The following is a 27,027-nucleotide window of genomic DNA, read 5'->3' as shown; positions in this document are numbered from 1 at the left end:
AGCAATGTTTAAAGCAGTACACACTGCGGTCATTGTGCTGAAACAGGCCTGTAATTGAAAAGCATCAGCTCTCAGTCAAACCCATACACCCAGTCATACCTTACTTCCATGTTACTAAGAGGAAAAGAGATGAAGAAAGGGAGGAAGACGGATAAAGAGTATTTTTTCCTAAATATATGACATAAATAGTGCACAGTTCTGTTTTGTGTGTCCAACAAGCTTTCGGAGTTCATTAGCAATAGCGTAAGCTAAAGAGAAACAACTATAATCTAACAGAGATGTTATTCTAGCTGGTTGTCTTTGGCAAAGTTTTTTTTTTTTTTTTTCATGAGTGATATAGCACAGAACTGGTGTGTTCTACTGTTCCTCAACTGGCTCCTGACAACCAATACTTCTTTATAACCTGAAGGAGTAGTTATTTGACACAGAAAAAGCAACATCATGTTATTTTCGAGTGGGAGCTGCCTGGCAGTCCTTAACCCCAAAGAATGTCTCTGACTTCTCAAGGTAACAATAGATCCTCATCCACAAAGAGGGCCTGTATTACTTCTTGTTGAGAGACAGCTGTACCGGCAGCACAGAATGTCTTAAACTGACTTCTCTTGCTAATCTCATATATGAAATTGTTTTGTTGACTTCATCAAGATCAGGAACAGAGCTAAAAAAAAAAAAAAAAGGTATAAAAGCAGACATTGATCTGCTTTGAAGCGTACTGAGGGGTCATCTAAAGCTTGTCCTGAATAGGGGCATATATCAAGCTCTCAAAATTATTATTTTTTTTTAGCAAGAAAGCATGAAATTGATCAAAAGTGACAGTAAAGACATTTACAATGTTAATATTTCTATTTAAAACTAATTTTGTTCGTTTATACTTTCTATTCATCAAAGAATCGTGAAAAAAGGTGTCAGGTTTCCACAACAATATTAATTAGCACAAACGTTTTCAACATTGATAATAATAAGAAAGGACCAAATCAGCATATTATTATGATTTCTGAAGGATTATGTGACACTGAAGACTGGAGTAATGGCTGATGCTGTCATAGAAATAAATTACATTTTAAAATATAATAAAATAGAAAACAGTTATTTTACATCGTAATAATATTTCTGTATTTAGTGTATTTTTTATCAAGACACTTCTGTCAAAAACATTTTTTTAAAAACTTACCAAACCCAAACCTTTTAAACGGTAGCGTACCTGTTTATATCAAGTAACTGTAGATGTTGTAAGCTGTATGTACATAAAAGAGTTATATAGAAATTGTTCCCTTTATTTTGTTTTAAATTGTGCAATATTTGAATGCAATCATCTCATGTTTACAAAGAGAAATACACATGTTGTGGAGAGCAAAGTGTCAGTTTTCTCTGAAACTACTGACTGCATAACATAAACTCTCATCACATTAACAATCACAACCAACAAAAAAGGGGGAAAACACTAAGGGAATCATTTGAATCACCACACACACACCTCACAAGCAACAAAAAAGGGGGGAAAACACTAAGGGAATCATTTGAATCACCACACACACACCTCACAAGCAACAAAAAAGGGGGAAAAACACTAAGGGAATCATTTGAATCACCACACACACACCTCAATAGTTGGAACATGAAACATGACAAGGGTAACAATCAGCTAAATAATAATTTTAGAGGAGCAAATTCATCCTGACATCCCAAGAGGTAATAGGTTACCAAACACAACAACAAATTCAGCAATGTAAATAAAAACTGGCAAATGGAAAAACAATGCAATACTATTAATTATGCATGTCCAAGTGCATGCTGGGAAAACACAATTTGGACTTTTTTCAGTGTAGGCCTTAAAGTATATTGTAATATAAAAGCTCAAATTTGATAATAATCAATTCATTATTTGCAGGGTTTTATTGGCATTATTTACTTGTTGTTTTTTTACAGTGTTGTTTTCATAGCACTTTTGAGAAAGTATAGTATATATTTTTTGCCTTTTGCTAATGTTTTTAATTACTGGAGCTTCATACAGTACAGCTTCTTCTCCCTCATTAACGCACATCAAAGCCTTCGTACGTTCTGCTCTCCCAGCAGGGTCCAATTCCACAGGCTCATTCAACTGTACTCATCTAATTCAGTCTACCAGTGATGGGCTAATTGTGTAACAAACTTCTCTTCTCAAGAAAAACACTTAAAAAAAGGCAATCCATACCTATCGTTTGTTAAGGTTAAAAGAAACACTATTGTAAAACTTTGGCTGTGTAATTTACATAATCTGTAAACTGTTAAATATTTATTAACAGGACTTAATTATTATTATTATTATTATTATTATTATTAATAATATATTAATTATTATTATATTAATATGATTATTAAGCCCCCCCACCTTTGTACCTAAAGAGTGCATATTAGTCCCTCAAAGGTGCATATTGGTACCAAAAGTGTACATAATGGTACATATTAGAACCCTTTTGAAGGGTACTGTCCCAGTGACAGCTTTTGTACCTTTTTTTCTGAGAGTGTGGCTTGAGGGTGACCTATCCTTTTAATATGACTGTTCTCAAGATATTCACTGGAGCTGGTTGACTTGTAATGAAGGATCAGGAAAGTGGTGTCTGTGCAGGGTGAATAGAGTGGGTTATACAATTATGTAGTTTATGAGCATATTAGTCTCAAAATGTAAAACACTACAAAAATCACAGACAGAGGCACACAATAATGTATTAACATTGTTAATAATGTAGTCACACACCGGATATTATTATTACAATGTCAAGCAACCAAGTATGCCATAACACAAAGACAGGACTAAATCGGACTAAACAGCATGACTTTGACTCATAATGAAGGCTTTAAATGTTTAATAAATGGGATGTTTTGCCAATTTCATACATAAGCTCCTTACCAGCTGGTTAATTTCTTCCTGAGGTTAATCAGCTTTTGCATTTTCCAGCATAAAAAAATAAAAATGCATTTTGTCTCTTCAATATGTTCCACTTTGGAGGCTGTTTGCACTTGCACTGAAGCTGGTCTACCTTTAGGCTATTGTCTGAGCAACAATTTGCAGATGTTTGAACTAAATCTACAGCTGGTTACCAAATGTGCCTGAGTCTTCCCACGTACATGTGGAACAACAGCTTGTTTGTGTGATGTTTAAAGACTGTTGAAAACAACTGACAGTGTAGCATGTAAAAAGTAACTATACAATCTTCAATGTGAACAAGAAGTTCTTGTTCTCTAGATTGGATAAATGTTGTTATAGTAAGCATGTGAAGTCTCTCAGACTTCAGCTCACACTAAACTCTACATTTGTGTGGTTATAGCTTTGGCTTTGAACAACAGCTTCTGGCATATTCCTGTTAACATGTTCAGACCCGCCACCATAAAGCTCTTGCTTCCCCCTCCTGCAGACACAGCAAGAGACATTCTGGGTGTGGGGCAGTCAAGTCATTTCTGTTGGGCTTTTCTTATTAATAATTCGGTAAAACGCTCAGGATACAAATTGTAAACATCTTTGTAGTGTTTAAAATCGGTCCACATTGTATCATTACTGTAATACAGACTAAGGAAAGAACAGTTGACAATGTATAACCCTAGATGGCAGCATTTTACTATTCTCATTTTCTCATTTAATAAAGAACATGTTACAATATAATAAAGAACATGTTACAATATAATAAATAACACATTCCAATATAAGATTTCACCACTGCAGAATGGCTGTTCCATTTTCTGAATTTTCAGGCATTTTATTAATTAAACAACTCTTTAAAATGTGTTAACATTCTGGATTAGAAGTTGTATGGAAGGTAGATAGTGATATTTTTGTGTGTTCTTGACCCTAAACACTGACTGTGTGTGTCTACTGTGTGTGATTCTGCTTGCATACTGAATCTGGTGTGTAAGACTGTAGCATATAGTTTGTGATCAGTCGATGTTCTCTGAATCTGAGCGGTGTGTGTGTGTGTGTGTGTGTGTGTGTGAATACTGATCCCCCTCGCTCTCTCAGTAACAGTTAATAGATCACATTGACCTGGATATAGACTATGACCACTGCTCAGAGTGCTGCCTGCCTTGTTGTACATAGACAAACATGCTGATCCACCACAACAATGCTAATGCAAACTCTACCTATAATGGCACATTAACCCTGGACACAGGTGAGTGAGACTTATAGGAAACAAACAGAGACACAATCTTGTCCTCAGACCATACTATTTTTTCTTATAATTTGTCTTGAGTTTAGATATTTTTGAGAAAGTATATTTGGTGACAATCTTTTCTGAGCTTATGAACTGATTAATTGCACATGTTAAAATATATAAATTCTTCTTTCCCCTCTCTTAAATGAGGCTCATGTCTATCCAAACACTTAAAACAGTTAGATGGACAGGCTAATGTAGCCTATTTAATGTGGTTGTCGTACAAACAAAAAACAAAAAAAGTCTAAGTAGGGCGATACAGACCAAACTGCTTAATTGTTATGAACCTGACAAATTTAGCAGTGATATCTATCACATAAAGCGTATTAAGACTGGCACTGTATGTGGGTGCCTCGCTTGTGTTTGTATTGACATTTGTTGTGAAAGCAGAGAGTGTGAGGACACAAAACAATCAAACTGATTAAATGTTCTGATTCAGTGACCTGATTAAAGGACATAACGAAAGAAATGGAGAGGGAGAAAGATTCAGGGAAGCAGAAATACAAAATGCGTTTAATGCTTGATGCCAATCTTAGAAAAGAGTTCTTGAGGAGCTGCAAGGCATTATTTATTTAGATTCATTCAGTTCTTATTAAACTAAATCATAAAAAAACTATGAATTTAGCTTCATTATTTGACTACTGTTAGAAATCATGAAATGTATAAGGCCGTGTAAAAGATTTGGTGCAAAAAAAAAGGTTAAACTGCTTTTTCCTTTGAAGAGTTTTCATGTGGTTTTCTCTGTATGATTCAAAATGCCATTTTCTCATTGAATGTCTTTGAAGGTTGGGAATATCAGCCTAATAAATCTAAACAAAATCAAGATCTCCACACACTCCACAAATTTTGTACATATGTGAAGATGATTCCAAAAATATATAATTACAATGATTTAATTTGACTCAATTGTTACACAATGGCACAATGTAAGAGGGTAAAGAATGGGACATAGTGACATTAACTCATAGGCGGGACAGGAAATTACATAATTGTGGGCGAAAAAAGTTATTCTGAGAAAATAAACTCCACCCTAAAAGTGTCTGGATATAAAAAAGTGAAAAAAATCCTTCATCAGTTGAGGGGAAATAATTGTTACATTTAAAAATTATATCATATGTGTGATGATACAATGGAAAAGGATAATAAAAACAGTAAAGCAAATTAAGGATGGAGGGGGAAAAAAAGAAATCTAAACGCTAATGGACACCATATACACAAAGAAGATTATTTTCAATAACTCAAACTTCATATCAAGGATACTGTATGTCTGTTAAATTCAGTAAATACATTGTAAATGCCCTCCCCCTCCAGGTCATGGCAATCATAAAGAAGACAGTCCCTTTCTCAGCAGTTCAGATTCAGCATCTAAGAGGAATGACTACTACGACAGAAACCTGGCTCTGTTTGAGGTTCATTTTTAATTTTCCTTTCCTTCTCTTTGCAGTACTTAGTTCCCACTAAATGTATAATCTAAAATCTCAATAACTTTAACATTAATATCAATAACAACACATGAATAGTGGAAAAATGCTTTGTGTAGAATTCTGCTATACATCTTAGTATACGTGGTACTGAGGGGTATGTTTCCTTAGGAAGAGCTGGACATCCGGCCGAAGGTCTCGTCTCTCCTCAGCCGGCTGGTCAATTACACAAATGTTACTCAGGGAGCCAAAGAACATGAAGAGGCAGAAAGTGCTGATGCATCCAGAAGACAAGTGCCCAAGGTTATTTAAAAAGTGAAAATGATATTTTCACTCTAACCAAAATAAAAAATAAAAAATTCTGAGAGACTTTTCTCTTTCCTGCTTTTTTCTCTGTAGTCTCCGAATATGGGCACGCTGATGGGAGTGTACCTGCCATGTCTGCAGAACATATTTGGTGTGATTCTTTTTCTGCGTCTCACCTGGATTGTGGGAACAGCAGGTGTCGTCCAGTCCTTTCTCATCGTTCTCATGTGTTGTTCATGCGTGAGTTACTGCAGACACACCCTAATAAGTACACTATCAGGATGTGTTTATCATGGCTTTTCTGCCACACTTTTGCCTGTGTATCTGTCCTGTAAAAAAAAAAAAAAACAGCTTGCATTGCATTTAAGCAGTTCGTCACTGGCAATGGACAATTGTGCAAAACAAGACACAGACAGTAAATAATATAAAAGTATGTCAGTATGTCAAATAAAATGTCTTCTGAAACTAAAAAAAAAAATGATATGCTGTGCTTACATAACAGGAAGGGACTACTAGGGAAATAACTTAATACAATTCTTGGTACTCTTTGTACCTTTTGATTTGATTTCTAAGAAAGACAACTTCGCAAACACTATCAAATACATATATTCAGATCAGATAAAGAAATGGTAAAATGTACCACTCTAAGCTTTGACCGCTTGGTTCTACATCCTGCAAGAGTGGTTTTAACACTTTATAACTGTCTAAAGACCTTATAATATTACTCTTTGTACTTTGATTCCAAGTAAGGTAATGAGTTTATGCGAACACATCTCATTTGAGACAGGATACCAGACAGAGATAAGAAAGATATAAGATACTATGGGCCCTATCTTGCACCCAGCGCAATTGACTTTGTACGCTGACGCATGTATCATTCCTATTTTGCACCCGCGCAAAGCGCGCTTTTCCCTCCACAGAAGCACGTCGCTAAACTAGGGAATGAACTTGCGCTCCCTGGGCGGTTCAGCGCAAAAAAGGAGGCGTGTTCCGGCGCAAACGTTCCTTCATGCTATTTTGCAGGTTTAGAAAACAATTGCGCCACTAACCAGGAAAAAATAGTTTAAAGTCAGTGGCGCGTTGCGCATGTTATTCATATGCTATTTTAAGGGCGCATGCTTGGCCATAATAAATGTAGCGTGTGCACAACGCGCATACACTTTGATTCTCTCATCTACACAGAAGCAGCAGTTTTCATTTTTGCAAATCATACATTATTATGATAGATAGATAGATAGATAGATAGATAGATAGATAGATAGATAGATAGATAGATAGATAGATAGACAATTTATTATAAAAGCATACATCTAGCTTACACATTTACCCAAATTATCATACACCTTTTTAACCGAAGTTAATTTGGGTGGGTTTCTCCATCCCCAACGTCCCTGACGAGAGCGTTGCTCTCCTTGGCTGTGAACCGCTCCTGGCGCGCGCCTGGCAAATCCGCCGTTATAATAGGAATCCGCTTTAGAGCAAAGCGCGTCTGCTCTTAAAGGGAATGTGAGATGACGCTCTGATTGGTTTATTTCACGTTACGCCCAAACCACACCTATGAATAATGAAGCTACTTCAGACCAACCCATTTTAGATTTGCGCCTGGCGCAAGAGTTATTTATTCCGCTGGGAAAATAGCAACAGCGCCAAGACCCGCCCACAAAGTTACTTGCGCTTTGCGCTTTGACACTTGCGTTTCAGATCGTTAAAATAGGGCCCATTGTCTCAACTTTTGGAGATGTGGCAACAAAATTTAGACATGTTGGCTTACATCCTCAGAACAAAGGTTAACTATGTCTGAAAAGGATAAATTAACTATGAGAATATGATATAAAAAAATATATTGAACAAAAAGAACATTCATAAAAAAAAAATATTTGAATAAATTCACATATGCAAGATTTCGCATAGAGGAGTCTGGTTGTGCATGACTGAATACTTTGGTAACTCACAGGTCACATCACAGGTTGAGTGCAGTCCTTTATCTGTATGCTTTTCTATGACAGCGTGTCTGATAAGTAGCATTTTAAAGCATTCAAGTTTCAGAATAGTAAGTTTAAATGCTACATTTTGACACCTGGAACAAAATGTATATCAGATGTTACTCAGCTAACAAAAATATGTTCTAAGAAGGTTCTAAAAATGAGAGAACGTTCTCATTAAGTTATAAAAACATTATTTTTGAATGTTCTCTGAACGTTTAAAATGTCCAGTTTTTTAAATGTTTTTTCTTGGTTATGCAAACATTAAGGGAACATTCCATTTGATCATTTTGCAAACACTATGGGAACGTATCAGAATGTTTAGAGAACATTAAAAAGTTTTAAGTATAACATTTTCATTAAAAAAACATATAAAGATCCAACTAAAATGTTTCAAAAAAGTTTCATTGGAAGAAAATTTGTTCAAAGATAATTAGATATGAGAATAAGAGAATGTTATCCTAAGTTCTGAGAATGTTCCCTGTTAGCTGGGTAGGTTAATTTGAGTTAAAATTAATTTGTGGTTTCATGAATCAACCGGATTACATTATTAGATTAAGTTGCTACTTTCACTGCAGATAAATATCTACCCCTCAAATGCAGCTGTTATTGAGTCAGACAGGCAGTATAGGATGTGAGCTCTGTAACTCTGCAATCATTGCACAGTGAGTTTGATATACAGAAAGCAGAAGATAGCCCTTTATATGCTTTAAATATATGATTTAATCTTATGTTTAACAGACAATGTTAACAGCAATCTCGATGAGTGCCATAGCCACCAATGGTGTAGTTCCAGGTAATTTGAAGTGTTTATACTCCTTTGTATTATATAATATTTCACAGTACAAACACACTCAAATGTATTTATCTATTTATTTTTAATTGGCAGCTGGTGGGGCCTATTTCATGATATCTCGGTCTCTGGGCCCTGAGTTCGGTGGTGCAGTTGGTCTCTGTTTTTATTTAGGCACAACCTTCGCTGCTGCCATGTACATTCTGGGAGCAATTGAAATATTTCTGGTCAGTTTCCTTATATTATGACAACACACAGATCCAAAACCTAAAATGATCCAGCTCTGAAAATAATCATTCATCAACTTTTTGTCTACAGAAATATCTGATTCCCCAGGCTGCCATATTCCATCCCGCAGATATTCATGCAGGGAGTGGTGCAATGTTGAATAACATGCGAGTGTATGGCACAATATGTTTGAGCCTTATGGCTGTAGTTGTCTTTGTGGGGGTCAAGTATGTCAACAAATTTGCCTCCCTGTTCCTGGCCTGTGTCATAATCTCCATTGTTTCTATCTACGCTGGAGCTGTCAAATCCATCTTCCACCCTCCTGAGTTTCCGTAAGTCTTTATGTTGCTAGACAAAACACAAAATGTAATATTTAAATGAAAATGTAATTAGATCAATTAATTGATTCCTAATTTTTTTTTTTTACCATGTGTAGGATCTGTATGTTAGGAAACCGGACATTGGTTCGTGATTTGTTTGATGTTTGTGGAAAGACAGTAGTTGTCGGTAATGAGACAGTTACCAGCAAGCTTTGGAAGAACTTCTGCAGCTCTGAGAATTCCAGCAGTGCTCATTGTGACGAGTACTTCTTTCAGAACAATGTTACAGAGATTCCAGGCATTCCTGGGCTGGCCAGTGGGATCATTAAAGGTAAGGACACACTTGTCTGGTCCACAGCATGTCATCCTGGTAAAAAAAAAAAAGAAAACACAGATTTGAAAATTATAACAGATAATGAAAAAAGGCTCTTCTTTTCCAGGCACTTGCTCATTGACATGTTTTACTGTATATGTGGCTTTGTATATGTATTATTTATTTTATTTTTATGCATGTATGTGCAGAAAACATGTGGGGGGATTACATGGAGAAAGGGCAGATTCTCGAAAAGGCCAGTCTGTCCTCTGTCGATGTCCATGGCTCCATGGAGACCTTTGGCTTCTATGTGTCGGCTGACATTGCCACTTCCTTCACCCTCTTGGTGGGAATCTTTTTTCCTTCTGCCACAGGTAAAACTTATATGTCCTCTTTGGTTAAGAAACATATGTATTTATTATTTATTACACCCTCAAATACTTAATTCTGATTGGTCAATCGAGGGATCAAGCTGTGTAATATTATTAGTGTTTGCTACATGTAAAATAATTTTAAATTCTGAATGTGAGGGCCACTATGGGAAGGAGGCAGAGTTGCCAATCCAGATATAGTATAACTTGTTTATAGATTTGGTCAGTGGTGGGTTGTGTTTCCTTTTTTGGGCTTATTTCCAGAATACAATTGCGTATTTGTCTCGTTTTGGTTGGCACCCATATCAGGGACGTCACTAGACTCATTTTAGAAAGGTTTTCCCCCTCTAAATTTCCACCCAGCCCCCCTAAAAATCTGCGATTAACAATTATGATGCTATTTTCATTTGAAAATGTATTTTTTTTACATTTTTAAATTGGCAATTAAAGAAAAAATGCGCCTTTCTAGCTGCCAATCTGTAAAGGTCAATCCTTCAAGCCAATCTGTAAAGGTGCAGTTGATGTAAACAGCTATTTCATAGTGTCAGTGACAACACTGTAACCTGTCAATCCCCTCTGTTACATGTTATAATGCACTATTTTTTCTAAGTGAAAGTTTTAAAAGCTTAGCCGAAACTAAGTCCAATCATTATTTAATGTCCACTCATTTATTTATTTGGCAAGTACCTGTGTAATACGCTGGATAATATATAGTCAGCTGACTGCACTATCCTTTAAGTATCTAAGTATTATGACTTGATGGAAAATGACTTTAATTTCACTATTTTTGTCCCTCTCTGTCTCTGCGACAGGCATTATGGCAGGATCGAACAGATCTGGAGATCTAAGAGACGCACAGAAGTCTATACCAATAGGGACGATTCTGGCCATTACAACTACCTCTCTTGTCTGTATCCTTTATTGCTGTTGGTACTGATATTATGTTTAAAATAACCCATCTAACTAATACTCTTAACAACTGTATGTTTTTTGTTTTTTTTCTTCAAACTGTTATACAAAGTGTGAGCAGTCCTATTTTGCATTTAAAGTTACGTAGAATTCCATGACTCATTTGACAGATTTCAGCTCTGTGGTTCTGTTTGGGGCCTGTATTGAAGGTGCGGTGCTGAGAGATAAGTAAGTTATCTATCTAGAGGGTACAAATACAAACTTTTAGATGGAAACAAGCATGTTGTGTCTTATGCATTCTTGCGTATGTCTTTTAGATTTGGAGATGCAGTCAGAAAAAACTTGGTGGTTGGCACACTGTCTTGGCCCTCTCCTTGGGTCATTGTGATTGGCTCATTCTTCTCCACAGTGGGTGCAGGACTTCAGTCCCTGACCGGAGCTCCTCGCCTCCTGCAAGCCATTGCTAAAGATAACATCATCCCTTTCCTTAGAGTAAGAGATCTTCTGATTCATGATCACAAAATATCTAAATAACACACTTTTTCATTATGTTGATGTTATTCATAACAATAACAAGTACACCGAATAAAATAGCAGCATTTTTTATGTGGTTCAAAACATATTGTAGATATAGTGTGTCTTAAAACTTATAACAAGACTGATAAAGTTGACATGAATTCCAGTGAAATGTAAATGTGCCTATTGTGAGTTTCTGGATTATAGTTACTTCCTTTTTTGTGCCAAACCACAAATGCCATAAAAGCAAACATTTGCATGTCATATGTAAAATGTTGTTCCTAAAATGTAAATATGTGATGCTAACAGCTGACTGTTACTTTCCATCCCTGTGTGTTCATGTGTTTGCACATGCACAGGTCTTTGGACACGGAAAAGCTAATGGAGAGCCCACGTGGGCTCTGCTGCTGACGGGACTCATAGCAGAGCTCGGCATCCTCATTGCATCACTGGATATGGTCGCTCCTATTCTCTCCATGTGAGGACACACCACAAATATACACATACAGATTCAATTCACACAAAATAAATGAATTAAACTACGTTTTAAGATGTCCTTTTTATATTGAACATCAAATGTTAATGGGTTTTTATTTATTTATTTATTATTGTTGTTGTCTTTTTTGATACATTTAAAGCATATTTTGAAATGTATATTGAATTGAATTCTGCAAATAGATCTTATTGGTAAAATGAAGGCTAGATATCAATTTATAGATGATTCTTATCAAGTTGTCACCTTTTTATTTATATAGCACTTTATATAATACAGATTGTTTCAAAGCAACTTCACAGTAATAAACAGAAAACTAACGATTACTGATGCAAACTTCATCAAATATGAGACTAATTCAAATTATGCTGTAACAGTGCTCTAAAGAAGACAATAGTGTAATTATTCTGCTTGTGTCAGTTCAGTTCAATAGCTGTGTAAAGTTCATTAATAATGAAAGGAGTTTAATTCAGCTATAAGCAGTTATATGTAAGTCAATTGTGTAGTTATTCAGCTCGAGTCAGTTGTGTTTATTCAATTCTGTTCAATAACGGTGTTGATGTTGCAAATATGTAAATTTAAAACAAAGTTGAATCAGGAGAGTTGTCATCATCCAGCTCAATTCAGTTAAAGTTTTGTTCTTATCTAATAGTGTCAGTGCAGTCAAACCGATCATTTTAATGAATATTAATTGTCTTTTATAGTAACGTATGGGCTCAGCACAGATGCTACATGTTCTTCTCAGAAATAAAACCTTTTTTTTCCCCGTTTCATTTCATACCATACCATAATATTTTTTACCTGGATTGCCATTACATGTATTACATTACTAATTCTAACGTTACTAATTCTAATATGTATAAATGCTTGTTCACCTAACAGGTTTTTCCTGATGTGTTATCTTTTTGTAAACTTGGCATGTGCAGTACAAACACTTTTAAGAACACCAAACTGGAGACCACGGTTTAGATACTACCACTGGTAAGTTTGCATTTCGATTGTGTGCGCATTCATTTATGTGCATGTTCTGAGAACTTCTCTTGTAGTGACATTTAAATTCAGCTCAAACTGTGATCACAAAACTCACTGGAACTCAGCCCTTGATATCTGTTATTAACTTCCTGCAATTATTTAAAAATGACCTTTAATAAAACAGGTCACGCTTTTGAAATGTAGAGTAAAATAATAGGTATTTTTATGATGTGCTCTCTGTTATCTCTTTCTTTCAGGGCTCTGTCTTTTCTGGGCATGAGTATGTGTTTAGCCCTTATGTTTATCTCCTCTTGGTACTATGCCATTGTAGCAATGGGCATTGCTGGTATGATCTACAAGTACATTGAGTATCAGGGGTAAGTGATTCCTAATTACATCCATTAACCTGACATCTGAAATTAAACTGAAATAACCAATTATCCATCTTTACTTTACAAATCTCAGTCTTGTATATTTTTGTCTCTTTTAGAGCAGAGAAGGAATGGGGGGATGGGATCCGCGGGTTGTCTCTTAGTGCCGCCCGTTACTCACTTCTTCGCCTGGAAGCTGGACCTCCCCACACCAAAAACTGGAGGTTGTGAAGCTAATTTAAAATATTATCAGCTGATATTTTCCAAAAAAAACATATTTGGAAATGACCTGGGAACACTTTCAAATAATATATTTAAATAATGTTTAAGAAGCAGGAAGATATTGTTTGAATAATATACTCCTGCATACTTCAAACAGTGTTTGTACTGACAGTAACACTGCAGTTCAAAAGTTTGGGGTTGGTCAGATTTTTTAATGTTTTTGAAAGAAGTTTCTTGTGTTCAACAAGGCTATTACCAAAAATTTAAATTATTCCTGTGATTGCAAAGCTGAATTGTCAGCAGCCATCACTCCAGTCTTCAGTCTAATATGCTGATTTGGTGTTCAAGAAAAAAATTTTTTTCTTATTTATTTTGAAAAAGGTTGTGCTGCTTAATATTTTTGTGGAAACCATGATGCACTTTTTCAGTATTCTTTGATGAATAGAATGTTCAAAAGAAAAAACAGCCTTTATTTTAATTAGAAATATTTTATAACAATATAAACATCATCACAGTCACTTTTTTTTAAATGTATTGCTTTTTTATATAACTAATTACACTACAATCACATTAAAATAAAATAATTTGAATAGGCCACAGCTGCTGGTTCTGCTGAAGTTGGATGAGGATCTACATGTAAAGTATCCCAGAATGCTTACCTTTGCCTCACAGCTGAAGGCAGGAAAAGGCCTAACCATTGTAGGTTCTGTGATACAGGGAAACTTCCTGGAATGCTATGGGGAAACACAAGCGTCAGAACAGGTGAGGAAGTTTCCAGATTTACATGCACTTTTATCATCACCTTGTGCACTGTGCTCTTAAATTACAGATGCAAATACAATAGTGGCCAAAAGTGATGTCCAGCTTAGGAGAATTGACATTTTGTTCTTCCCTAATATTTAAAATATTTTCCTCATATTTTGATGGTTTAATCAAACTTGTAGAGTCATTACAAACAATTATCCCTTCCAGGCATCACTTTTGGCCACTACTGCACAATGATCTTCATGCAGATAAATTAACTGTAGTCGATATGTACTTAATAACTTTGCAGCAAATAACAAGAGGCAACATTTATTTATTAAAGTAGAAGCAATGGATATTGATTTTATAGTAGGTGTCCATGGTTGTGCTGTGTTTGTACCCTTCACCAGGCAATAAAGAACATGATGGAGATTGAGCGGGTGAAGGGCTTCTGTCAGGTGGTGGTAGCCTCCAAAGTGAGAGAGGGGATCGCACATTTGATCCAGTCCTGCGGTCTGGGAGGCATGAAGCACAACACAGTTGTTATGGGTTGGCCATATGGCTGGAGACAAAGTGAAGATCCACGGGCTTGGAAAACCTTTATTAGTAAGAGCAAGATTTACATGAATGATGTGCACTTATAATTGTCAGCACTGAAACACAACAGGCTTATGTTAATCTACTCCCCTTTCATATTCTCTCACCTGTAGATACAGTCCGCTGTACTACAGCTGCCCACCTGGCTCTGATGGTCCCAAAAAATGTGTCATTCTATCCCAGCAACCATGAGCGCTTTACTGATGGATATATTGACGTCTGGTGGATTGTCCATGATGGTGGAATGCTCATGCTCCTGCCTTTCCTTCTCAAACAACATAAGGTGAACAATAAGCAATTTAAAATAAGCCATTAACATTCAAATGTAACATAAAATTGCTCACAGTTTGTATTTAAAAACATACTGTTGATAAGAGTAATAGTTAGATTGTTTTAAGCATTATATCTGTACCAACATTAAAAATACAAAAAGAGAATATTTCAACCAGGGGCGCCAGATGCGCCAGGTACTCACCAACAAAAGGGTGCTCCAGAAGGGGAACAAAATATCAAAAATGCTAGGTGGATCCTGTTGTAGAACAAGGAAATCCACGTCCAGGCACTCACATGTAAAAAGCCTTCATTGTAAGACAGGGCTACATCTTAAAAAACACTAACGTGTACAGTATCAGCCCAAACAGGCCTTCATTAGGGTTTTCTTGTTCTATAACAGGATCCACCAACCATTTTTGATATACAAAAATACTTAATTCTACCCCCCTAATGAACCTGCAATGTATTATGCCTTCTGTAATGATAGATAGATTTTGGAATGTGAAGTTTACATATTCAACCTTGTATGTTGTACAAGCTCTTGAAAGTGCATAACTGTATAATAGTAATTATGCAATTATGCAGTTATCCCCTCATTGTATTATTGTTGGACAATTATTGTGGGAGTGTTTATAAGTACTTTGTGGTTTTGCTATGTTTATATATATTTGGTTTTCTTCTTGTACTTCAGGTCTGGCGTAAATGTAAGATGCGAATCTTCACTGTGGCTCAAATGGACGATAACAGTATTCAGATGAAGAAGGACCTGGCAACCTTCCTGTACCAGCTGAGGTTAGAAGCAGAGGTGGAAGTGGTTGAGATGGTATACATAACACTTTCTTCACTATTAATACATCCCACACATCAAAAACATTTATGCAATTATAATTTCATGCTGTCAAATGTTCTTATTTGCAGCACGACAGCGACATCTCAGCATATACGTATGAACGGACACTGATGATGGAACAGAGGTCACAGATGCTAAAACAAATGAGGCTCTCCTGTGCAGAGAGAGACAGAGAGGTACTGCAACATTCATTATGCCTGCTCTGCACTAACATTGTCTTTTACCAACAGAAGAATAATACAGAAGTCATTAAAGTATATTATGAATTGACAAACGATATGATCCCAAATCCAGAAAATTATCTTTAACCTTTATTTAACTGAAAAGAGTATACAAAGAAAAGATTTTCAAAGTTTTCACTGACCAGCTTAAGTGTATTTTGTAAATATAAACAAATTTTGATGGCTGCAACACACTCCAAAAAAATTGTGAGAGGCAAAAAAAATTATAATAATAATTGTGAACAAAAAAAAAAAAGCTTCTAGAATTTCCAAGTTAAACTCTTTTGAAACCGTCCACAATAAGAAGGTGAATTGGTAATAGGTGAGGGTATCATGTTTGGGTGTAAAAGAGCTTCTCATTCTTTGCCAGCAAAGATGGGTCATGGCTCATCACTTTGTGCCAAATATCATGAGAATTGACAAACAATTCAAAATCATATTTCTAAATGCAAGGTTGCAATGAATTTAGGTCTTTCACCTTCTACCATACATAGTATTGTGAAAAGATTCAGGGAATCCAGAGAAATCGCATTCTGTGTAGGGCAAGGCAGGATACCTCTTTTGAATGTGTATGACCTTTGAGCCCTAAGATGGCATTGCATGAGAAACTGTCATGCTTAAATACAGCCACATGGGCTCGGGAGTTCTTTGGAAAACGGATTTCACTTAACACATCTGCTGCTGCATCAAGAAATGCCACTTGAATCTCCATATCTCTATTATGCGAGGAGAAAGCTATACATCTGTTCTATGCAGAGATGGCGCCGAGTTCTCTGGGCCCGAACTCATCTCAGATGACAGTGGAAATTTGTATTGTGGTCAGATGAGTCCACATTTCAGCTTGTTTTTGAGAAAAACAGACATCGAGTTCTCAGTCCCTAAGACTAAAGGAACCATACAGACCTTTATCAGCGACAGGAACAAAAAGCAAACATCTGCCATGGTATGGGTGTGCATCAGTACAAACGGGTGACTTGCATGTGTGTGAAGGTACCACTGACGTGGAGGCATATATTAGGATTGTAAAGAAACAATGCCACATGTTAAAACAGAGTGGTTTCTAGACACTCTACACCATAGTAGGGATGTGCTTGACTGCCAGCAGTCCAGATCTGTCTCTTATTGAAAATGTGTGGCCCATCACAAAAAGGAGAATCAGACAACAATGACCACAGACTGTTTATCAGATGTCTTTTATCAGGCAAGATTGGGCAAAAATTCCTCTAGCAAAACTTCAACCATTAGTATCCTCAAGTCAAAAAACTTTTAAAAAGTGTAATTAAAAGGAAAGGTGATGTGACACAGTGGTAAACATGCCTCTGTCCTAACGTTTTTTTCCATATTGTTTTGTGGACACAATGCATATTTAATACAGTATAGAATTACTAATTTGTGGACAAAAGGCATTTTGTGACATGTTGGGTGTATTTTGTTTTCTGTTATCCACAAAATTCAAAGTGCATTCACAATTATGTCCATGGAAATCAATTTTGTAATTTAGAATTCTGTTCACCAAATGTGATGACTACATTTCAGCTGAAAAAACAACAATTAGCTTTTGTTTTTGTGTATATAATGCATTGAAGTGTAACCAAATTTCATGAAATGCAGCATTTCATGTCACAAAATAGGGCAGGTCATAATTGGTGACCCATACTAGTACTGACACATTTAATGTCTTGTTTACTGTAAAAGCCAAATATATGCAGTAGCAGCTCTTTAAAATGTGGTCTCATTACTCTTCAATGTAGGCCCAACTAGTGAAGGATAGACACTCGCTGATCAGGATGGGCAGTTTATACTCAGATGAAGAAGAGGAAACCATTGAAGTATTACCAGAGAAAAACCAGATGACCTGGACTAGTGAAAAAATAGAATCAGAAAGACAAAACCGAAGCAATGCACCAGAAAACTTCAGAGAACTAATCAGCATTAAACCGTGAGTAGGCGAGCAGGAACAAGAACTGGAATGCACCACTGCACAGTATCTGAAATCAAGTTTATAAATTTTACTTCATATCTTTGAACTGTAGACCTATTTGTTTTTTATTAGTAAGCATAAAGAGGATCACTGAAACGTGTTCCTTGTTGTTCTTCCTTTTTTACATAAATAAACTATGCATGTGTGCATGCTTGCTTACTTTCAATGTAGCACTGCCTATTTTCCCCAAAAGCAAATTTTAGGGACAGTACTTCTATTTAATTTTACACATTTGCTAAATATATTGATCTACCTTAGTTTAAGTCAAAACTGTGTCTGTGTGTGTGTGTGTGTGTGTGTGTGTGTGTGTGTGTGTGTGTGTGTTACAGTGACCAATCAAATGTTCGGCGGATGCACACAGCTGTGAAGCTAAATGAGGTTATTGTTAATAAATCCCATGATGCTAGACTCGTGCTGCTGAACATGCCAGGACCTCCACGCAACACAGAGGGAGATGAAAACTGTATCCTTCACAGATAATTATATGCTAAGTACTATTATATGCTAAGTACTATATTACAGTTTTTTATTTTTTTTTATTTTTTATAATAGCTTGGACACATTTCTTAATACTTGGGTCACTTTTCTTAAACAAACAAAGTTATCTTTCAAAGTGGAACTCAACACTGCTTCTTTGAATTGAAACTATGGGAACACTTTGCATGATCCGGTGTCTGAAGCGCTTGTGAATATATGGCAATTTTAATTGGTTACTGCAGTCAGATGACCTCACAGATCAGCTACAAAAGGAAATGCAATTATGCAGTCTCAAGACTAGAGAAAACATCAGTTCCCTTTCGTTGTCACTCCGAGTTACGTCGGATGACGACGAATGGGGTTTCGCTTAGAAAGCCTCTCACCTTCGAGTATATAAAACGAGCCAATGACAATGAAATGTCATGGGTCTGCGGAATTTGCATAGCGTATCTCCGCCCCACGCCGGGGGTATATAAGGAAGAACGCCGGCAACATGCAGATATGTTTTCGCTTCGGAGCCGAGAGTTTTCTTCACTCCTACAAGCCATTCTGAGTCATCTTCACTCTACGAGACGAGTGGCTCTTCGGTGTTGGTGTCACAGCGCGTTCCAGCGAAGATCACATTGCCTGCTGCTGGTCTGTGCAGTGATCTGCCGACAGCGAGTGTGTTTCTCCCTGGGCGCTTCAGCACTCTGTTGAGCTTTTTCCTCTCTCTAAAAGAGCTGCACGCGGCACGTCTTTTTCAAGACGGCTCGCCCGTGTATTTACTGGATGTGGGCGCGTGATTCATCTGCCTAACGGTCACGAGCGCTGTTTCGCGTGTTGGGCTTAATCACGCTCGGCAGCGCTCGCGGATGAGTCATGTTTTCATTGCGGGAACATGACCATCGCGATGTTTATAGATTGAGACTCGATCTCCGTGTGAGAGTCCCCTCTGCCACACCCCAATCTATCTCTTCCTCGAGAGGGGATACTTTGGCTGGTGGCCAGGGTGATCTGAGGGTTTAGTGTGGCATAATACCGACGAGCATTCCTCGGGCCACGCCCCCCTCCACATCGCAAACCGTGGGGCTTCCGTGTGTGCCTGGTTCCTCTCGGGGACCCAGTGTTTTCATTCGGGGCTCCAGCAGATGGTGTCATGTCACTCACAGCATCACAAGGCGGGCTTGATTCCTCTGGAAATGAAGTTTCGACTACGTTGCCTCCCACGGGAGTGCCATCGTTGCCGGGACCGATCCAGAGCTGTCAGCCATGCTTTCCCGGGCAGCTGAGAGCATCGGTTGGAGTGGCGCTGCCCTCCCCCCGAGCGCTGTAGGCATCTCCCGGACGTGCATCAGGACGCCTCCGCTCCGCGAGAGTCCACGTGACTTTTCGTGGCCCGTGGGCGTCCTCCGCCTTCGCTGCTTTCGATCGCATGGCGATCATGGTCTGTATGTTCTCTGTCACTATCGTGACACAGTCATGCAGTACTGTGTGTCGTCTGCGCCTTCGATGCAGTGCTGTCCCAGGAGTTCTGTCCGAACCGGCCGCAGTGGAACGCTAGTCCTTCCCTAGCCAACCCTGGCAGAACGCGGAAACTCAAACCACGCCCCCATGCTGGGACGCTATGCCTCCCATGCCCGGCCTGGTTGTTTCGCCACGCACACTACTGACCTCGCTCAGGCGACATTGGTACCTGCATGATCCTGGGTCAGGTGATGTCCACTAGTGTGGTCCAGACATGGGCTTAGCCAGGTTGATGTGTAGGGGTCTGAGAATTAATTTTCTCAGCTCCCCCATGTCCCAGGCTAGGCTCTTTGGCGGTGTGGCTTCAAACCACCTGAAGCAGACTTGGGTCCTGCACCGATGGTCATCCATCTGTGCGGTCTCCTTAGTCTGCTTCCCGCCAAGGCCCCCTCCATGCGGCTGCTCCCCTCTGGTCCTCACTGGCCCTGAGCAGGAGGAAGTCGCAGGAGGGCGGCGCTGCCCGTCTCCGCCCCTTAGACTGTCACACGCCAGCCTAAGCAGCACTCTTGAGACGGGCAGCCTGATCGGCGGTGGGGTTGAGGACTGCGCCCAACAGTCTTCGATCACCCTATGAGCAGGTTGAGGACCTTCTGCACCGACGGTCATCTGTCCGTGCGGTCTCCTTAGCCTGCTTCCCGCCGACACCACCTCTCTGCGGCTCCTCCCCTCGAGCCTTCACCGGCCCCGAGCATGAGGAGGTCACAGGAGGGTGGCACCGCCTGTCTCCGCCCCTTAGCCGGCTAACACCTGGCTAAGCAGCACTCCTGAGATGGGCAGCTTGGAGTTAGGGCTCAGTTCTTTCAGGAGCTGGTAGCAGGACCACTCCTTCCCCCGGTGGAGGGCTGGGGGAAAATCTAATTCGAAAAGAACTAATGCTCTTTCTCTGAGCCCCAAGAGGCTCTGGATGACAGCATGCGCCGCCCACGGGCCACGCTCCTCTCATCCCCCTCTGTCGCCAGACCCCTGCCAGAGCACACGCCCGTGGGACGCTGGTCCTCCCCTGGCCTCCTCTGGCAGGATGCGGCTAATGACCGTGCCCCCGCACCGGGCCGCTATGCCACCCACGCCTGGGCCGGTCATTCCGCCTCGCTGCACCACCGAGGGTACGTCTGTGGTCCGCATGACCCCGCTGGCGCAGTTTCTGGGAGCCTGGCTAGAGCTCCCCAGACTGTCCCGCTGGGTCACGAGAACCATCAGGCTCGGCTACGCGATTCAGTTTGCGCGGCCTCCTCCCCGCTTCAGGGGAGTCCGCTTCACTATGGTCGGTGGCAATGCCCCTGTCATGAGAGCGGAGGTCGCCACCCTACTGGCGAAGGGTGCGATCGAGACTGTCCCTCCAGCCGAAATGAAGTCCGGGTTTTACAGCCCCTACTTTATTGTGCCGAAGAAATCCGGTGGGTTACGACCGGTCCTGGACCTGCGCGTCTTGAACCGCTCCCTTCAAACAGGCTGCCGTTCAAGATGCTCACGCCCAAACGTATTTTCGAATGCGTGCGGCCACAGGATTGGTTTGCAGCGATCGACCTGAAGGACGCCTACTTCCATGTCTCCATTCTTCCTCGACACAGACCGTTCCTACGGTTTGCTTTTGAGGGGCGGGCATACCAGTACGCGGTTCTCCCTTTCGGGCTAGCCCTGTCTCCTCGCGTCTTCACGAAGGTCGTCGAGGCAGCCCTTGTTCCTCTATGGGAACACGGGGTTCGCATCCTGTACTATCTCGACGACTGGCTGATCCTAGCTCACTCTCGAGATCAGGTTTGCGAACACAGGGACCTAGTGCTCCGGCACCTAGCTCGTCTGGGCCTCCGGGTCAACTGGGAAAAGAGCAAACTTTGCCCCGTGCAGAGCATCTCTTTTCTCGGTATGGAGATCGACTCGGTCGCCATGTGCGCGCAGCTTACGAGCGAGTGTGCGCAGTCACTGCTGACTTGCCTTCGTCAGTTCGAGGGCAAGAGTGCGGTTCCACTGAAACTTTTTCAGAGGCTCCTGGGGCATATGGCATCCACAGCCGCGGTCACGCCGCTCGGATTGCTTCATATGAGACCGCTTCAGCTTTGGCTTTGCGATCGAGTCCCGAGGTGGGCATGGCAACACGGCACGCTCCGAGTCCCAGTGACTCCGACCTGCCGTCAGACCTTCACCCCGTGGTCGAACCTCAGTTTTCTACGGGCCGGAGTGCCCTTAGAACGAGTTTCCAGGCATGTTGTTGTCTCCACAGATGCCTCCACCACGGGCTGGGGCGCCATGTGCAATGGACATGCTGCCGCGGGCTCCTGGACAGGACCCCAGCGCCTTTGGCATGTCAATTGCCTCGAGTTGCTGGCTGTACGTCTCGCCCTGCACCGCTTCCATGCGTTGCTCAGGGGTCAGCACGTACTAGTCCGATCAGACAATACCGCGACAGTAGCGTACATCAACCGACAAGGTGGTCTGCGCTCCCGCCGTATGTCGCAACTCGCCCGCCACCTCCTCATATGGAGTCAGAAGCATCTGAGGTCGCTTCGAGCCATTTATATCCCGGGAGTCCTGAACCAGGCGGTCGACGAGCTGTCTCGGTTTCGGCCTCTCGCTGGAGAATGGAGACTCCATCCCCAGTCGGTTCAGCTGATTTGGGATCAGTTCGGGGACGCACAGGTAGATCTGTTTGCCTCCCACGACTCGTCCCACTGCGACCTGTATTATTCCCTGACCGAGGGCACGCTCGGCACGGATGCACTGGCGCACAGCTGGCCGTGGGGCCTCCACAAGTATGCGTTTCCCCCAGTGAGCCTTCTTGCGCAGACTTTGCGCAAGATCAGGGAGGACGAGGAGCAGGTAATATTGGTTGCCCCGTATTGGCACAACCGCACCTGGTTCCCAGAACTAGTACTCCTCGCGATAGCACCTCCCTGGCCAATTCCTCTGAGGAAGGACCTACTTTCTCAGGGACGGGGCACCTTATGGCACCCTCGTCCCGATCTTTGGAACCTCCACGTGTGGCTCCTGGACGGGACGAGGTAGGTTGGAGTACCCTACCACCAGCGGTGGTGGCTACCATCACTTCCGCTAGAGCATCGTCCACGAGACATGCCTATGCGTTGAAGTGGAACCTCTTCGTCAACTGGTGTTCTTCTAGAAGAACCCACGAAATGCCCGATCAGTGTCGTGCTTTCCTTCCTGCAAGAAGGGTTGGAGTGAAGGCTGTCTCCCTCCACCCTGAAAGTGTATGTTGCCGCCATTGCCGCACATCACGTCGCAGTCGATGGTAAGTCCCTGGGAAAGCACGACCTGGTCATCAGGTTCCTGAGAGGAGCGAGGAGACTAAATCCTCCTCGTCCTCCTCTCGTACCCTCTTGGGACCTCTCAGTGGTTTTAACTGCCCTGCAGAGTGCTCCCCTTGAGCCTCTGCAATCAGTGGAGCTTAAGTTCCTGTCAGTTAAGACAGCGCTCCTGGTTGCATTGGCCTCCATCAAGAGGGTAGGGGACCTGCAGGCATTTTCGGTTGATGAAGCGTGCATGGAATTCGGGCCGGCTAACTCTCACGTGATCCTGAGACCCCGGCCTGGATATGTGCCCAAGGTTCCCACCAGGTGGTGAACCTGCAAGCGCTGCCCTCGGAGGAGGCAGACCCAGCCTTGGCACTGCTCTGTCCAGTACGCGCCCTCCGTGCTTACATAGACAGAACGCAGTGTTTCAGGACCTCAGACCAGTTCTTTGTCTGTTATGGTGGGAAGCTGAAGGGAAAGGCTCTCTCCAAGCAAAGGTTGTCTCACTGGATAGTGGACGCTATTGCTTTGGCTTACCAGCAGCAAGGTCGACCATGCCCCCTTGGTGTGACGGCCCACTCCACTCGGAGTGTGGCATCCTCTTGGGCTCTAGCGCATGGCGCCTCGCTAACAGACATCTGCAGAGCTGCAGGCTGGGCGACACCCAACACTTTCGCGAGATTCTACAATCTCCGAGTAGAGCCAGTTTCTTCTCATGTACTCGCTTCAACTAGCCGGTACTAGATTCTGCTCAGGTGTCTTCACTTGCTCGCCATTCCTCTCCACGGACGGGATACGTGCGATATTTTCCTCAGGTGAGCCTCATAAGCCCTGAGTTCCTCCAGCACTGTTGACGTCAACGCCAGAGTTATGCCACCGGCAGCTTTCGCGCTTGGCTAGGTGCCTCCATGTGCATGGTTCCCCCCCTGGGCGACCCCCACATGTGTATTTCCACTGTAAGCCTCTCTGAGCATGTGTCTTTCCCTCGGCAAGCCACCTTGCCACCCCTGGGGTTGAAATATTCCACCTGCGGCTGGACACCCCAGTGATACTCCGTATGCAGCCCCTCGGGGTCATATGTGTATTCCAAGTCCCCCCCTTCGGGTTTGGCGTGATTGCATATTTCCACTGAGATATGCTTCCCAGTGTACCTTGGTATTCCTGTGTTAAATAGGTGTCCTTCGTCCGTGCCAGTCTCACGACAGGGAGCTCAGACTTACGCAGGGCACTGGAAGACAGTCGAGAGGTGGCGTGATTACACTGGGAACCCCATTCGTCGTCATCCGACGTAACACGGAGTGACAACGAAAGGGAACGTCTCGGTTACGTATGTAACCCTCGTTCCCTGAGTAGGGAACGGAGACGTTACGTCTCCCTGCCACTTCCGTTGTACCGCCTGAGTTCAGTCTCGGCTCCTCAGCGAAGAAACATATCTGCATGTTGCCGGCGTTCTTCCTTATATACCCCCGGCGTGGGGCGGAGATACGCTATGCAAATTCCGCAGACCCATGACATTTCATTGTCATTGGCTCGTTTTATATACTCGAAGGTGAGAGGCTTTCTAAGCGAAACCCCATTCGTCGTCATCCGACGTAACGTCTCCGTTCCCTACTCAGGGAACGAGGGTTACATACGTAACCGAGACGTTTCTTTGACTTCAGGTTGCGGTTTGTGTGGCTTGTGAATATGTCTGTTGTCAGAATAAAATAAACCATAACTGGTAGATTTATGAGATGTGTAACACTGTGTGTGGTTTATCACACCAGATGATACACATGATTTGTGTGTCATCTGTTTAGAAGTGGAGGGGCTATGCTCACTATGATACCATGGCGGTGCTGCAGGTCTACCAGGCCAATCTTTTAAAAGATTCTGACCATGCCAGAACGGGGCTGATAGTGTGGACATAGTGGTAGAATGTGGACATCGTCGCCATTGTGACCAACTCTCTTCTCTGCCAATACTTTGGCCAGCGGTAATCCAACGTCTCCTTGCTGGAACCATAGAAATGAGAGACCATTAGACCAAGTCTTTCAGCAATGGAGCAATTGGAGAAAGGAATGTTTTTTATCGCCATAGAAGTACCTCTTTCTGGGAATGTGAAGTGAAATTAACCCACACTTGGTAACCCACCATATTGACCTAATTTGGTACTTTGGTCCTCATCACCCAAGAAGGTTTACATTGTCCAACTTACTTTGCCCTGGGAGGATGGGGTGGAGTCGTCATTTGAACACAAACATTTGCGCTATGCAGAGCTAGCAGCTCAGGCACAGCATGGCAGCTGGAGCACCAAAGTGTACCCTGTGAAAGTGGGATGTAGAGGCTTTGTGGCGGCGTCAACTACAAGACTCCTCAGGGACATGGGGATTAGAGGCCGGAGTTTACGCCTTGTCATCAAAGCCTTGTCAGAGGTAGCAGAAAGAAGTAGCCAATGGCTATGGATGAAAAAGCAATATCCTAGCTGGGCCCCAAAATAATTTAGTGGCAAGGAAGGAGAAAGAGGGGGGTGATTCTGAGATGCCAGAACTCGCCATTGAGCCCTCTGAAGGCGTTGTGGGCTTATCAATGAAACGTTGAAGAAGGAGGAGAACTCCTCTGTCATCCTTTCCTCACTAACTGGTCTCCGTGGAACTGCTTCAACCACCAACAGCAGATATCAGGTACTAGCACAAAGGATAGCAACATCTTATCCTGTGTATGTTAAACGTGTGCCAAAGCAATGATAAATGATCCAGAGTTTAGCCCACACACACAACTGTGTGAAGAGTTATGAAAAAGTGACCTACATATTGAGAAATGTGTCCTAGTGATGGTTTTAAAAAAAAAAAAAAACTGTAAAGCTTTCTATTGCTTGTGTGCTTAGTTTTAGCAGAATATGGATAAACCGACCATAAAATAATTGCTCATTTGGGCAAAACTGCCCTATTATCTTTTGTATTAATTTATCAATATTTCTCAGGCTGTTTCTTTAACTCATAGGTTTCAGATATGGAATTTCTTGAGGTGTTGACTGAGGGTCTAGAAAGAGTGTTGCTTGTGAGAGGTGGAGGTCGTGAGGTCATCACCATCTATTCGTGAAAGGCCAAAGATCAATTCATAGACCACTGTTACTGTGTTACTGTAAACTATATTTAGTGATTAGAGATTAAATGGATAGTTCGCCCAAAAATGATATTTAAGCCATGATTTACTCACCCTCAAGCCGTTCGAGATGCATATGTCAATCTTTTTTCAGACGAACACATTTTCAGTTATTTTAGAAAATGTCTTAGATCTTTCAGTGGTTATAATGTGAAGCAATGGGGTCCAGCTGCTTCAAGTCGCAAATTGTGCATGCATCCTTCACAAAAATAATCCATCCGGCTCCAGGGGGATAAACGAAGGCCTTCTGAGGGTAATCCGTGCGGTTTTGTCGTAAAAATATACATATTTAAAACTTTATAAACGAAAATAACTGGCTTCCGGTGGCGGTCGGCGCGCGTTCATGGAGATGGATGCTGGCATATGACGTAGGACGTAGCGCAGGAAGCGTTGTGACGTAGAACGAACGTAGAGTTTTGTTTTGCTCTGCTCTCTGGCTGCGCTGTCACGCTCGTTCTTCGCGCGCCGACCGCCACCGGAAGCCAGTTATTTTCGTTTATAAAGTTTTAAATATGTATATTTTTACGACAAAACCGCACGGATTACCCTCAGAAGGCCTTCGTTTATCCCCCTGGAGCCGGATGGATT

The 27,027-nt window shown here is 41.5% G+C and overlaps 1 protein-coding gene across 2 annotated transcripts in view; it reads left to right on the top strand.

Moving 5' to 3' along the window:
• slc12a4 (solute carrier family 12 member 4) overlaps positions 1 to 26,589 on the top strand; it is a 28,474-nt gene extending 1,885 nt beyond the window's left edge. The window contains exons 1-24 of one of the 2 annotated variants that reach the window (XM_084109470.1): positions 4,005 to 4,142; positions 5,496 to 5,593; positions 5,777 to 5,908; positions 6,005 to 6,151; positions 8,635 to 8,689; positions 8,783 to 8,913; positions 9,005 to 9,246; positions 9,351 to 9,565; positions 9,757 to 9,921; positions 10,731 to 10,829; positions 10,998 to 11,055; positions 11,145 to 11,319; positions 11,703 to 11,821; positions 12,719 to 12,817; positions 13,066 to 13,185; positions 13,299 to 13,403; positions 13,995 to 14,163; positions 14,556 to 14,751; positions 14,856 to 15,025; positions 15,707 to 15,838; positions 15,934 to 16,041; positions 17,838 to 18,025; positions 18,397 to 18,530; positions 26,285 to 26,509. In XM_084109470.1, the coding sequence (XP_083965596.1) occupies positions 4,076 to 4,142; positions 5,496 to 5,593; positions 5,777 to 5,908; positions 6,005 to 6,151; positions 8,635 to 8,689; positions 8,783 to 8,913; positions 9,005 to 9,246; positions 9,351 to 9,565; positions 9,757 to 9,921; positions 10,731 to 10,829; positions 10,998 to 11,055; positions 11,145 to 11,319; positions 11,703 to 11,821; positions 12,719 to 12,817; positions 13,066 to 13,185; positions 13,299 to 13,403; positions 13,995 to 14,163; positions 14,556 to 14,751; positions 14,856 to 15,025; positions 15,707 to 15,838; positions 15,934 to 16,041; positions 17,838 to 18,025; positions 18,397 to 18,530; positions 26,285 to 26,376 (3,216 nt within the window). In that variant the 5' untranslated portion in view covers positions 4,005 to 4,075 and the 3' untranslated portion in view covers positions 26,377 to 26,509. Of the gene's footprint in view, positions 1 to 4,004; positions 4,143 to 5,495; positions 5,594 to 5,776; positions 5,909 to 6,004; positions 6,152 to 8,634; positions 8,690 to 8,782; positions 8,914 to 9,004; positions 9,247 to 9,350; positions 9,566 to 9,756; positions 9,922 to 10,730; positions 10,830 to 10,997; positions 11,056 to 11,144; positions 11,320 to 11,702; positions 11,822 to 12,718; positions 12,818 to 13,065; positions 13,186 to 13,298; positions 13,404 to 13,994; positions 14,164 to 14,555; positions 14,752 to 14,855; positions 15,026 to 15,706; positions 15,839 to 15,933; positions 16,042 to 17,837; positions 18,026 to 18,396; positions 18,531 to 26,284 lie in introns of those variants that run through there. The other variant, XM_084109469.1, reaches the window with a different exon arrangement.
• Positions 26,590 to 27,027: the final 438 nt, after the last annotated feature.

The sequence above is a fragment of the Abramis brama genome (assembly GCF_963993115.1).
Source record: "Abramis brama genome assembly, chromosome: 3".
Taxonomy (NCBI): domain Eukaryota; kingdom Metazoa; phylum Chordata; class Actinopteri; order Cypriniformes; family Leuciscidae; genus Abramis; species Abramis brama.
Note: the sequence above shows the minus strand (reverse complement) of the source record. Positions and strands in the feature narration are given on the sequence as shown.